General features: G+C 36.8%; 1 protein-coding gene across 6 annotated transcripts in view; it reads left to right on the top strand.

The window, feature by feature from the left end:
* FHDC1 (FH2 domain containing 1) overlaps nucleotides 1-13,546 on the top strand; it is a 55,614-nt gene that overhangs the window by 26,691 nt on the left and 15,377 nt on the right. For 4 of the 6 annotated variants that reach the window (XM_074229117.1, XM_074229119.1, XM_074229118.1 and 1 more), the window contains 5 exons: nucleotides 2,116-2,201; nucleotides 2,300-2,400; nucleotides 10,178-10,248; nucleotides 10,342-10,449; nucleotides 12,399-12,469. In XM_074229117.1, the coding sequence (XP_074085218.1) occupies nucleotides 2,116-2,201; nucleotides 2,300-2,400; nucleotides 10,178-10,248; nucleotides 10,342-10,449; nucleotides 12,399-12,469 (437 nt within the window). The remainder of the gene's footprint in view (nucleotides 1-2,115; nucleotides 2,202-2,299; nucleotides 2,401-10,177; nucleotides 10,249-10,341; nucleotides 10,450-12,398; nucleotides 12,470-13,546) is intronic. The other 2 variants (XM_074229121.1, XM_074229122.1) reach the window with 1 other exon arrangement.

Raw genomic sequence — 13,546 nt, 5'->3', positions numbered from 1 at the left:
TTTTTTTGTCATGACAATTGAGAAAGGGGAAAAGGTTACATTAGTGATTTGTACACAGAAGACAGGTAGATGTCCCATGTGCCTTAGTAGGACCAGAGATGTGTTATCTGTTGAAAGAATCAGCACACACGGGTGAACAGAAAATAACTCTCTACACATAGGAACTATATGTTCAGGAAGAAATTTAACTTTTAGCCAATTGCAGGAAAAATTATTTTTTTCTGTCTTGCAAAAATTAACATGCATCTGTGAACTGCTGTTGAAGAGATGAGTATACCCTAACAGGAACATGGGGTGATGAACAAACTTGATGGACTTGCTCATTTCATCAGTGCAACAATCAGGGCCAATTTTGGGTTATCTGTGATGGTTTGAACACCTTTAATTTAGGGAAAAAAAACCATTATCTTACTATGTAATTCTGCTCTTATATTTTATTTTTCTTCCTTAAGAATATGATTTCTCTCATCACATTCAAGTTAGATCAATGTATACCATGGAAATATTGTAAAGACTAACAGACTGCCTTTGGTGGGGGAAGGAATATTAGGGGGAAAATTGTAAAACTTAAAATAAATAAAATCTTAAAAGAAAAAAAGTCATGTCTTTTGCCTTCTGCAATATTGTATTCCAAGTTCTCTATTTCTTTGTAGTTATGGGTATTAAATCTTGTGAGATCTAACTGAAAAAAAAAATTAACATGTATCTCACCCAACTTCGGGTGTGAGTTTGGCAAATTATTTCAGTGAAGTGGTTGACTTGAATCTTTTCAAAATACAATTTGTATTATGTATTAGCTTTTATTTCAAACCAGAAGAATAAGACAAAGTATGTTGTCTCAATAGCCCCCCACCAGCGAGTTGGTGGGAAATAAGAAAAGATAAGAATTTGTAAAGTAAATGAAAACACTGATAAAAAAAACCAAACCCAGTGCTTGTTGGGACCATATGATGGCACTAATGAACTACATTTTTTGTTATTATTGAAGTATTATGTGCACAAGAAAGAATTTTTTTTACACTAGGTTATCTTTATATAGCAGTGGTCTTATGAGTGGTTTTGCTAAAAAAAAACTTAGTGAGCTGTTCTTCTAAGTGAACTCAATGTGTTGAGGGATGACACTTCTCTTGTCTAGGACTACTTCTGTGGAATCCTGGGACCCATTCCAAATTGTCAGACCTTATGATTATCTGTTGCTTTTTTTTCTTCTTCAGCTTATCATGGGAAGAAATTTTGAAGAACTTCTCAATTATTAGAAAGAATTCTCTTTTTTGTTCTTTTGCTTGAGAAATTTAGAATATACCATTCCCTTTCCATAAAACTGCTTACTACAGGAATTTGGTACAATGTAGATGTTAGACACCCAAAAGTGTGTAGTTTCTAATATATAAAAAGTTGCATAGTATAAATTTTATCTAGAAGGCTTGGACCCTAGGTTAGTGTTGGAATAATGTGCTGATCTATTTCCTCTTCAAATTTCAGAATATTCCCTTCAGACTCCATTCATCCTTTATCACTTCAAATGTTTATTTTTTAAAAAAATGTTTTTTAAATTTCAAATCATTTAAATTTGATAATTATTAAATGACTACCATTTGGAGGTACTAGAGGTACAAAGGAGGTGGTGCTGGAGGTACTGAAGGTAAAACACAGAAACAATAGTCCCTATCCTCAAGGAGATTATATTCTGTTTCCATTGGTGCCAGATCAGGTTACAGTTTCATGCATCTGTTCCAAATATTTCTATTTCAGGGCAGCTAGGTAGCACAGTGGACAGAGAACTGGCCCTGGAGTCAGGAGTACCTGAGTTCAAATCCCGGCCTCAGACATTTAATAATTGCCTAGCTGTGTGAACTTGGGCAAGTCAGTTAACCCCATTGCCTTGCAAAAACAAAAACCAAGTATTTCTATTTCAAAACTATGATTATGTGAAAAAATAAAATCTGTAGAGTACAAGTCTTTGTGTTTTTCATTAAAAACTCTTCATTGTCTGTACTCATTTCTGCTTTTTATTTAGCTCTTTGAAATTCAAATAAAAATTAAAAAAAATTAGGCAGTGCTAAAGTTTTGATCATAAACTGTTATTTCTCTATTCTCCTCTCATTTTTTTTTTAGGTAAAGAAATTAAAAACATTTAGTGGAGATGCAGCCAAGCTGTCTCTGGCAGATTCCTTTATATACTTCCTAATTCAGGTGCCAAAGTAAGGATGTACTAGTTTTTCTTTTCATAGTGAGTTCTTTGATTATTGATGTTTTTGTTGAAAGTTTTTTCTTTTCTTTTTTTCTTTTTGTCTCTTAGCTATTCACTTCGGATTGAAGCCATGGTGCTAAAGAAGGAATTTTTACCTTCGTGTTCTTCTCTATGGAATGACATGTCCACTTTAAGAGAGGCTACAAAGGGTAAGTAATGAATTCTGTGGTTAAACCTGCCTTCTCTTTGTGCTTGTGTTTACTTAATTCAATTTAACAAGCACTTATCAAGAGCTTTATAGTAGACACTGGACTCAAAGACAAAAATTAAAAGACTGATCCTGGAGGGGGGGTGGAGCCAAGATGGCGACAGGAGAGGATCGTCTCTTAGGTGTGCTCTCTCTCTGATATTTCCAAACTTATAAACTAACTGAATTTTTGAGAGACAGAATCCACAGAGGGATCCAGTGAGGCAGTTCTCCAGCCCAAGGTAACCTGGAAAATAGCGGAGAGGCTCAGCTCCATGGGGTTAGGGGGCGGCCTGCCAGAGTGAAGAGGCAGCCCCAAGACGCTGGGAGCTGTGGCTCACAGCAGCAGAGAAAGTTTCCTGACCTACCCCGGGGAGCACTGGGCACAACTTGAGGGATCATTGGGGGGACCTCTGCCAGAGCAATCGAGTGAAGCCCAGCCCTTAGGGTACTCAGCTAGCAGCCCAGATCTAGGAACCAGAAGCAGCGGGAGCCAGTAAGCAGGAGCCCCCAGGTTTGAGGGCTGAGCCTAGGTAGGGGAGTGCAGAGAGACTGCCAAGGTCTTTCCTCTGTCCCTGGAACAGGCAGGAACTTGTGGCAGAGGGGTGCACTTGTGGTCATTCACAGACCAAGAGGGAAGACAGAGCCTCACACACAGAGATCCTTGTGGGACAGTATCCCAATAATGCTCAAAAACTCAGGAAGCACCCCAAAACCAGGCACAGGCTGGAGAAATGAGTAAACAGAGAAAAAAGAACACCATTGAGAAATACTTTGTCTATGATCCCAAGAAGGATCAAAATACTCAATCTGGAGATGAGGAAGTCCAAGCTCCTGCATCTAAAGACTCCAAGAAAAACAGAAATTGGGCTCAGGCTATGACAGAGCTGAAAAAAAATTTTGAAAATCAAGTGAGAGAAATAGAAGAAAAATTGGGAAAAGAAATGAGAGAGATGCAGGAAAAACAAGAAAAAGAAGTTAGCAGCTTAGAGAGATCCAAAAAAATGCTGAAGAAAATAACATGTTAAAAACCAGTATAGGTCAAATGGATAAAACAGTTCACAAAATTGAGGAGAAGAAAGCAGAATTGCCCAGATGGAAAAAAGAGATAAGAAAACTCTCTGAGGAAAACAAATCCTTCAGATGTAGAATGGAACTGAGGGAGGCTGCTGATTTTATGAGAAATCAAGACACAATACTTCAAAAACCAAAAGAATGAAAAATTAGAAAATATGAAATATCTCATTGAAAAAAACAACTGATAAGGAACACATATTCAGGAAAGATAATTTAAAAATTATTGGGATACCTGAAAATCATGATCAGGAAAAGAGCCTTGACCTCATTTTCAAAGAATTACTACAGGAAAATTGCCCTGATGTCCTAGAAGCAGAGGATAAAATAGAAATTGAGAGAATCCACCGATCTCCCTGAGAAAGAAATTAAAAAAAAAAACCCAAGAATATTATAGCCAAGTTCCAGAACTCCCAAGTCAAAGAGTTATGTTACAAGCAGCCAAAAGGACACAAATGAAATATTGTGACGCTGCAGTCAGGATCACACGGGACTTAACAACAACTAAATTAAAAGCTTGTATGGCTTGGAATATAATATTCCGGAAGGCAAAAAAAGCTTGGAATGCAACTGAGAATCAACTACCCAACAAAACTGAACATCCTCTTCCAGGGAAAAAGATGGACTTTCAGTGAACCAGGGGAATTTCAAATGTTCCTGTTGGAATGGCCAGAGCTGAACAGAGAAGGTTTGATCTTCAAATACAGGACTCAGGTGAAGCATAGAGAGTAGAGGAGAAGGGGAAATATGAGGGACTTAATGATGATGAACTGGATGTATTCCTGAATAGAAAAATGATACTGATAATACTCATAAGAAACTTCTCATTTAATAGAGCAGGTAGAAGGAGCTTTTATAGATGAGGCACAGGGGAGAGCTGAATTTGAAGATATAATGTTTTGTAGAAATGGAGTTGATGGCTAAAAGGGAAATGTAATGGGAGAAAGTAAAAGAAGTGGAATAGGTTAAGATATTTCATATAATAAGATTTTTCTTTATTACAATGAGCTATTGAAATGATATGGAAGGGGGGAAGACAAGGGGGAAAGAGGGAACCTTCACTCCTATCAGAGGTGGCTAGGAGAGGAAACAGTACATATACTCAATGGGGTATAGACATCTGGAGTAAGAAGGAGAGAAGGGAGACAGGGGAAGGAGGGGATGTGAATGATGGAGGAGAGGATGGGACCATGGGGGGAGAGTGGTCAGACATAACACATTTTCTTTTTTACTTCTTGCAAGAGGCTGGGATTGGATGGCCTGTCTGAAACTATAGGGCTAGGTGGATGCTGGGCCTAAGGGGTGGTATGTGGATTTGGGGCCTCTTGGCCCCAGGACCAGGGATCTGTCTGCTGTGTCATTCAGCTACCCTACAGTACATTTAAGAAGAGGGACAGAGTGAAAGGAAAGAGAAAATGTAGTATATGGTGGTGGGGAGGTACGAATGGAGGGAGTTGTGATCAGCAATGGCAACGGTGGAAAAATATGGAAGTAACTTTTGTGATGGACTTACCAAAAAGAATGCGATCCACCTGTGACAGAGCTGGAGGTGTTGGAACACAGATTGAAGCACATTTTTTATTGTTATTTGGGGGGGGGGGGCGTGGTTTGCAGGGCAAATGGGGCTGGGTGGCTTACCTGGGGCTGCACAGCTGGGTGATTGTTGGGTGTCTGAGGCCGAATTTGGACCCTTGTGCTTCTGGCTCCAGGGCTGGTGTTCTGTCTGCTGCGCCACCTGGCTGCCCCTATTATTGTTGTTATTGTTATTACTATTATATTTTATATCTTTTTTTTTTTCTTTGTTTGGTTTTTGCGGGCAATAAAGTTAGGGTGGCTTGCCCGGGTTCATACAGCTGGGTGATCATTGGGTGTATGGGGCCGGATTTGGGCTCAGCTGCTCCTGGCTTCAGGGCCGGTGCTCTGTCTACTGCACCACCTGGCTGTATCTATTATTGTTATTATTATTTTTAATTTAATTTTTTCTCTTTACTTTATCACTCATGTTGGTTTATATTTTGGGGGAGGGGGTATTACATTTATTAAACAAGAATATTTTAGTAATGTATAAAAACATTTGTACAAAAACAAGAATAAATAAATAGCTAGATAAATAAATGAATAAATAAATAGATAAATAAATAAGATAAAAGAAAAAAGACTGATCCTGCCTTCAGGATCTATAGAACCTATAGATTCTATAAAAGTACCTATAATCTGTTTCTACATGGCAGAAATTATTATTTTAGATAAATCTTTCAATACCTCAAAAAAGAATCATGATTGTATTAGTGTAGATCCTCTCTCCACCCACTGAATGCAGCCCCTCTGCCCTGGTAGACTTTCATGAGTTGTTGCCAAAAAAATTTGTTGACTGGTGGCTCACATTCTGGTGATAAGCTTCTTAACCAAGTTGTTGATAGTGGTACTACCCACTGCCAGGTCAATACTTGGAGACTTTATAGATGGGGTAGACCAGTCAGAGCTTAGGCATTGCTTTGGGAGCCCACAATAAGGAATTAAACTTGAGTGGAACTTGACAAAATTCAATTGTTGAAACTACTCTAAATTGTGAAACTACACTAAATGGGAAATGGGAAAGTCATAGGGTCCTTGCGTTTGAAAGGATATTAGATATCAAGTAGCTAGTTCTGTTTTTTAAAAGTTTAGTTGATATTTAAAAAAAAATACTAGCGAAGTAATTTCTGTATTTAGCCTCCCCTTCCTTCACTGAATCCTCCCAGGTAACAGAGAAAAGCAATAAAGTAAAAACAGCTAAAGCACAGATCTGACAGGGTAGACAACATCTCATACCCCTCAGCCCTCCACCTGTCATAGTCTACTTGACCATCACAGTTTAGTTGCCCTTCAGTTTTTTTTCTCTTAGATTATATATGGACTTTTCCTGGATGGTCTTACTTTACTTCTTATCAACTCATATGTTTCGGTTTCCATGTTCCTTTGGATGGCACATAATTTGTTTTTGTAGAGGGCAGTAGTTTTCATTACAAAATGGGAATTTCTTTCAGATATGGATTGAACTACATAACCCTTGAGATCCTTTTCAGATGGATCTCATAAAATTCTGTGATTCTGTAATTCATGTTGGCTAATATACATCCAGGACTGAAAGGAACTCCAGGTGCCATTTAGCACACCTCCCCCCCTTCATTTAGTAGGTGAGGAAACTGATACCAAAGGTGTTCCATGATTATGATCAAACAGGTAGCAGGTATCTGAGTAGAATTTGAACCTGCATCCTATAACTCTTAGAGTTACTGCTCTTTTCACCCCTACCACAAATTTGTTAGAACAGTTCCCAGTTGTAAGACATCAACTTTGTTTTCAATTTCTGTGACCATTCCAAAACCCTATTTACTAGGATTACTTATGTAGCTTATTGGAACCCATATATTGGGTGAATCTTTCTTTGTATGTGTCTTTCTTATGTCATATTGAGTCATGACTTGGTAATCATGTGGTGGTAGAAATTCTGAGTTGGGAAGTCCTGAGTTTGAATCCTGCCTTAGATCTTACTAGCTGTGTGACCCTGGGTAAATCTCTTAACTTCAATTTTCTCTTCTGTAAAATGGAGATAGTTATGGCTACCAGGGAGGATCAAATGAGATAATATACTGTAGGTAAAACATTTAAGGCAAACCTTAAAGTGCTACATAAATTTTAACTATTATTATTTTGTGGTCCATGAACTTTTCTACAATTCATCAATGCCAGCTAGATTTTCCTCTTTGTCACCCTTGAGGTTTCTAGTTATTGTTTTATTTGAATTTGAATTTCCTGTTTGCTTGATGTTCCTTGTTGTGAAGTTTAGTTTTGTCTTTTTAGACCATTTATTTTTACTAATTAAAAGAACTTAAAAAATAGACCTTCTCTTCTCATAAAATATCCTTTACTTCCCCCTTTCCTATAGTAACACATATAGCAGCTTTTCAAGGATTTATGATTTTTTATTTTGCTTTAACTAGAAAATGTACTTTTCCCCTTTCATGTGTAGTAGGAATGTAGTTTAATATTATTTACAAATTAGTGGGCTTGGTGGAAATGTCCCTTATCTGTTTTCTCTTAGAGAACTGGCCTACTTAGATAACATAACATAGGCCAGGATCCAAGTATAATTTAATCGAGAGTAATTCCAGTAATACCAAGCATAGAAGGAAAGAATATGAATGTCAAAATAGTATAGATGATTTACAGCTCTTAAAATCAGAGATCTTTCAACTTTGTACACCTAATTCAAATAAACTTATGATAGCCAATTTACAGTTTTTTTGGTGCTATTCATCTAACATTTACAAAGTCATTTTGTAGAGATGTATAGCAGATGTGTAGAAAAAAAATGGTCACCTTGTCAGGGATCTGAAATATGTATTTTTTTGTTTTCAAAGATAACATCTATTTGAAATGAAGGCAAAGTGTTGACAAGATGACCATATTGTAAGCATACTTTGCAAATTATTTGCATGTCCTCTTGGTACAATTAGGGGAAAAACCTGGCTTTTTTGGAACTCTTTGGAAAAACAAAATACCACCTGCTTTTTAATCATTCCTTTCTTTTAACTCAATAATCTTTTTTTTTTTTTTTTTTTTTTTAGATTTTCTAAGGCAATGGGGTTAAAGTGGCTTGCCCAAGGCCACACAGCTAGGTAATTAAGTATCTGAGGCCAGATTTGAACTCAGGTACTCCTGACTCCAAGACCAGTACTCTATCCACTGTACCACCTAGCTGTTCCTTAACTCAATAATCTTAAAATAAATTTGAGAAAGAAAATTAAAGGAAAGTTTACTTCTGGAATACATAGCCTTTAAATTTATCATTAAAAAAGGGCTGGCCCAATTGTTTGACAGTTAAGAAAATTAATTTCCTAAAAGATAGCTAAATTTTTTATTCTGATCATAAGCACCAAATACAATGAGAATTTGAATACACATGGTAACACAGAAAAAGGAGGATTGTTTATGAAACTGAATCTCTTTCAGCTTTATTTTCTTTTAAAGTATATAATAATTTCAGCATTTAACTTTCAAAGCTGTCCTGCTTGTCTGTGCTCCTGGCTTTCCTTTTGTTCTCTTCTCTACATTAAAAAAATTACTGCAGTGACTCTTTTTTTTGAGAATGGGAGTGGGGAATTCTATCTCTGGTTAGTCTCTGTCTCATTTAGGAAAAAAAGGGAAAAACAAAATCTTATACCAAATATATATAACCAAGCAAAGTAAGTTTTCACATGGATATGTCTTATTTATGGATTCAAGAGTTCATCATCTCTCCCAAGAAGTGGACAATATTCTTTGCCACTAATCCTCTGAAATTGGGACTAGTTATAGCATTGCAAAGAATTCTTTTTTTAATTGATATTTTATTTGATTTTTCTAATTGCATGTTATGAAATTTTTTCAACATTCATCCACACGCTTATGCATATTTTTAAGTTAAATAATTTCCTTCCACTCTCCCTTCCCAGACCCCTCCTCTTAGCAGCAAACAGTCAGGTGAAAATTGTACATATTCACTTGCGTTTAACATGTTGAGTCATTTTTGGAATGAGGAATTAGGATTAAGGGAAAAGAAAAGTTTGTTCTTAACAAATCTTTCCTTTTTCTCTTTGATTTCTTTATTTATTATCTTTTTTCTTTATTTGATTTTTAAGGTATAGACCTTATATCATTTATTAAACGTATATGCTGTTTAGTGGTTGGACAGAGAGGAAAACAGAGTTCCAGATTGGTTTCTGTAAACATTGGACTTTTCTGGATCCATTCAGTGCCCATTTCCCCATTGTTCCCCCAATTCTTGTCATTTTCTTTTTTGGGGGGTCATATTTTCTAATCTTATGAGTGCGAATGGAATGTCAGTTTTTTTAAATTTTCATTTCTCTAATGAAGGAGCATTTTTTTATGGTTATCTTTTAAAATAGGAAGTACCCATAGTTATTGTATGTTTCTTCCTTTGAAAACTTCTGCATCCTCAAGGAGTAGCTTGCCTAAATTTCTTTAAAAAATTTCATGTGACAAAGCTAAATTAAAGCCTATGGTTTATTCTTGTTGGATACTCTTTCAGCCTACAAAATCTCTTTGTTCTTTATAAGGGGCAGTCCTTCATGATCTGTTTAACTCAATATTTCCCTCTCTGGTGGCCGGTTTTCTGGTGATGACCCCATTTGCATTTAACTAGATGGGTTTTTCAGATGAAAAACACATAGACGTTTGCCTGGCCTGTACATGAAGCTTAGCAGGACCTGTCAGAGCTTGTGCTGCTCTGAGAACCCAGTGTTACCTTGGAACCATGGCAAAGAATGAGTAGGTCTCCAATTGAGAAATCACATAGCATTTGTTTTTTATTCATCATATTCATCCTATTTGCAAACTTTGTTCATTGAGTATTTTACAAGTTACTAACAGTGGTCTCAAATAAATCCTGGTATATTTGCAGTTCAAACCAAAAGATCTGATGGATTACTAGTAGTATTTAGGGAGAGGAATTCTTAATATACAAAAATGTATTGTTTTGTATTTTTTATGCTTTAATTCCTTTCTAAGGGTGTGTGTGGGGTGGGGGGATACAGTTTAGATATTAGTCTGATAAAGGTGGATTAGGGAACAGAATTTAAGCTAAAAACATCTTCAAGACCCTCCTTCTCTTCTTTTGCCAGAGCTGATGTTCTGTGAGGAGTTACATTCTATACTACATTTGGTCCTCCAGGCTGGAAATATCATGAATGCAGTAAGTTCAATTCTAAATGCAAATGAGACTATTCTTCTTTGATGTGGCATCCACAGAAGGTATACACAGTTTCTTTTGATTTTCTTTCTTTAGGGTGGTCATGCCGGCAATGCAGTGGGTTTCAAATTATCCTCATTGCTCAAATTAGCAGATACGAAAGCAAATAAACCAGGGATGAATCTGCTCCACTTTGTGGCTCTGGTACGTAAAGGGGGATTGCTAGAGGCTCTTAGGAGAATGAGGTGGACCAACTTAGATGATTGACCCATCAGGGAAGCTATTGTTTTTGTGGGAGGACTATTTCCCTGCAGAGATTTTTATTAAAAATCAGTGCTTTGTAAACTGCTGCACTAACCAATTGAAAAACATATTAAGATTGCAGCGCTCCTCCTTCCCCTGGACACCTGGGTCTCCTCCCTACTTGAGTTTTCACCCAAGTTAACTATCCTTAAAAAAGAGTCTAAATGAGGGACATTCAGTTATAGTCCTGGACATCTGAGTCATCTCCCCCCTCCCCTTTGAGTCCTCACCCAAGCTAAATATCCTTAAAAATGAGGCTAAGTGAGGGATATTCAGTTATACCCCTGGACATCTGGGTCTTCCCCACTTGACTCTTCATCCAAGTTTAATATCCTTTAAAATGAGACTAAGTGAGGGATATTCAGTTATACCCCTGGATATCTGGGTCTTCCCCACTTGACTCTTCATCCAAGTTTAATATCCTTTAAAATGAGACTAAATGAGGGGCATTTTCTGGTTTCATTTGCAAACATATTGCTCAGTAGTTTCAGTCATGTCCTGACTCTGTGACCTCATTTGGAGTTTTCTTGTCAGAGCTACTGGAGTGGTTTGCTATTTCCTTCTCCAGTTCACTTCACACAAGAGGAAACTGAGGCAGGCAGGATTAAATAACTTGCCCAGGGTCACAGAAGTGTCTAAGGCTAGATTTGAACTCAGGAACAGGAGTCTTTCTGACTTCAGGCTCAATGCATATCTTTTTTTTTAGGTTTTTTTTCTTTTTTTGCTAGGCAATGGGGTTAAGTGGCTTGTCCAAGGCCACACAGCTAGGTAATTACTAAGTGTCTGAGATCGGATTTGAACCCAGGTACTCCTGACTCCAGGGCCAGTGCTTTATCCACTGCGCCACCTAGCCGCCCCTCAATGCATATATTTTGACCATCTCTGTCTAGCTATATAGGGTTAAGATGGAACATATTCCCTCTTTTTTTTAAAAAGTTTTTTTCTTGACTTTTATTTTTAAATCAAAGCCATTTCTTATTAACCTCTTGCTTCCCCGATGAATAAATCCTCCTTATCAGAGAACATTCACTAAAACCTAACTCTCCTAGTGACTACCTGTGGGAGTCTATAACCAGGGTCTTTTGTTTACTTACCTGGTGCCAAATCACCCACTTACTTAGCTCCTTTTCTCCCACTGACTTGGACTAGTTTTGAAGGCCTAAGCACAACTTCCTCTTTCAGAGGACAGTCATTTATTTTAGCAACATACTTAGTTGAAAAGCTCATTTTCAAACCCTTTGAGATATGTTCCTCTTTTAACCACAAATGGGTTGCACATGGAGGTTTCTGTCAGAGTTCTCTTGTTGCTGTTTCCCACTGACATAATCGGGATGGGTCTCTGCCCATGTAGGGTGAAGTTTCATTAGTCAGGAATTATTCCCCTCCCACCTCCCATCTTCTCATTCTCTAAAAAGGCCCAGAACCCAAACACCTTCTGATTAAGCTCAGTCTGCAAACTGGTTTAACAACTGCCAGATATCTTGATCATTTCAAGGCAAACACTTAGGTATGGGTGGCATTCAGGCAGGAAATATTGGATTCTCTTAGAAACAATGGACCCTGCTCAACTGCTCCCGCCTCCTCTCATTCAGCTTAGGGCCAAGGAATCATATCCCATGTCAGCAGAAGGGGCTGATTGCTCTGGGAAGTGACAATTTATTTTGAAACTTGAGGTATTCTGGTAAATCCTCCTTAGGACATCCTAGTTCACTTTCTCAGAGTGTATAGCAAGTAGAGAACTGAACTAGTAAGTTCTAATCCTTTTAAGCATTTAGGAAAAGTTCCTTTCTAATGCTCCCTCCACTATGCTTTAATAATGTAAAGAGAAGACATTGTGCTTTTTATTCTAGGAAGCCCAAAAGAAAGATGTTATTCTTCTGAACTTTTCTGAAAAATTACATCATGTTCAGAATGCTGCCAGGTAAGCAAGGAAAATTGGAAAAATTTGGGAATTGTACTGGTTTTTGTGAGATACTTAAACACATTTCCATTTCTTAGCATTATGTTCAAAATCTTCCAAAACATTTATCTTGTTTAGTTTTTAGACCTTTGTATATTTGACTTATGAAGGTGAATTTCCTTGGCCTCTCCCTCTTTGTATGAATTACTGTTGAAATGTTTCCAGTGATCTCTGTCTTTAAAAAAACAAACAAACAGATAAAACATGATCACTTTTAAAATCGGATTAAGGGAAAAGAGTGAATTAAGAACTTCAAATTCTTCCACACCCAAAAGAGAGCTCAGACTACATCATTCTATTTTTGTTTACACCCTTATAAGGGTAGCAGCTTCATGTAACAGGGTTTGGAGTCAAAAAAAAAATCTAGGGTAAAATCTCTTTCCACTATATTGCAGCATTTAAATCATTCCAATAGAAATGTGAATTTCTGAAAGAAATTTGTGAGGAATTTTTTCCCTCTGATTAATAAGGAAATGTTAACAAAGAATTTTGTAACAAGAGGAAAAAACAGTAGTTTTAAGTTATAGCTCTAGGACAAAGGATACTAGTCAATTAGTTTATGCTTGGATTATCAAAAGAAATGTGTGAAAGTACTTAAAGTTGGTCTGTTAGAAAAGTAAAGCTTCTAATGAGTGAAACAGTATTAATAGTAAAATTGTGAAACTTTAAAAGGTTAATGGTGACTAATAACACAGTTTATTAAAATGAAGACAGAACTGAGTTCAAACAACAATTAGGGTTGCTAGAAGTAGGAAAAATAGCCCTCTAACAAATTGGCTACTTGCTAGGATACTCTTCTCCTAAACTAACTTGTAGGTAATTAAAAGTCACTTTATTCATTTATATTAAACATATAAATAGTTTTGAATACTTATGAATTAGTAATTATTTTGCTGTTAGTTGTAACTGAAATGAATCCACAACTAGACATTAACATTTAAAATCTATGTGACCCTGAGGAGAAATTATAATGCCTCTCTGATGCTTAGTTATCTTATCTGTAAAATGAGCACCCTTTATATGGCTTAACTTCACAGA

The sequence above is a fragment of the Macrotis lagotis genome, chromosome 3, assembly GCF_037893015.1.
Source record: "Macrotis lagotis isolate mMagLag1 chromosome 3, bilby.v1.9.chrom.fasta, whole genome shotgun sequence".
Classification (NCBI taxonomy): domain Eukaryota; kingdom Metazoa; phylum Chordata; class Mammalia; order Peramelemorphia; family Peramelidae; genus Macrotis; species Macrotis lagotis.
This window is presented reverse-complemented; position numbering and strand designations above follow the sequence as displayed.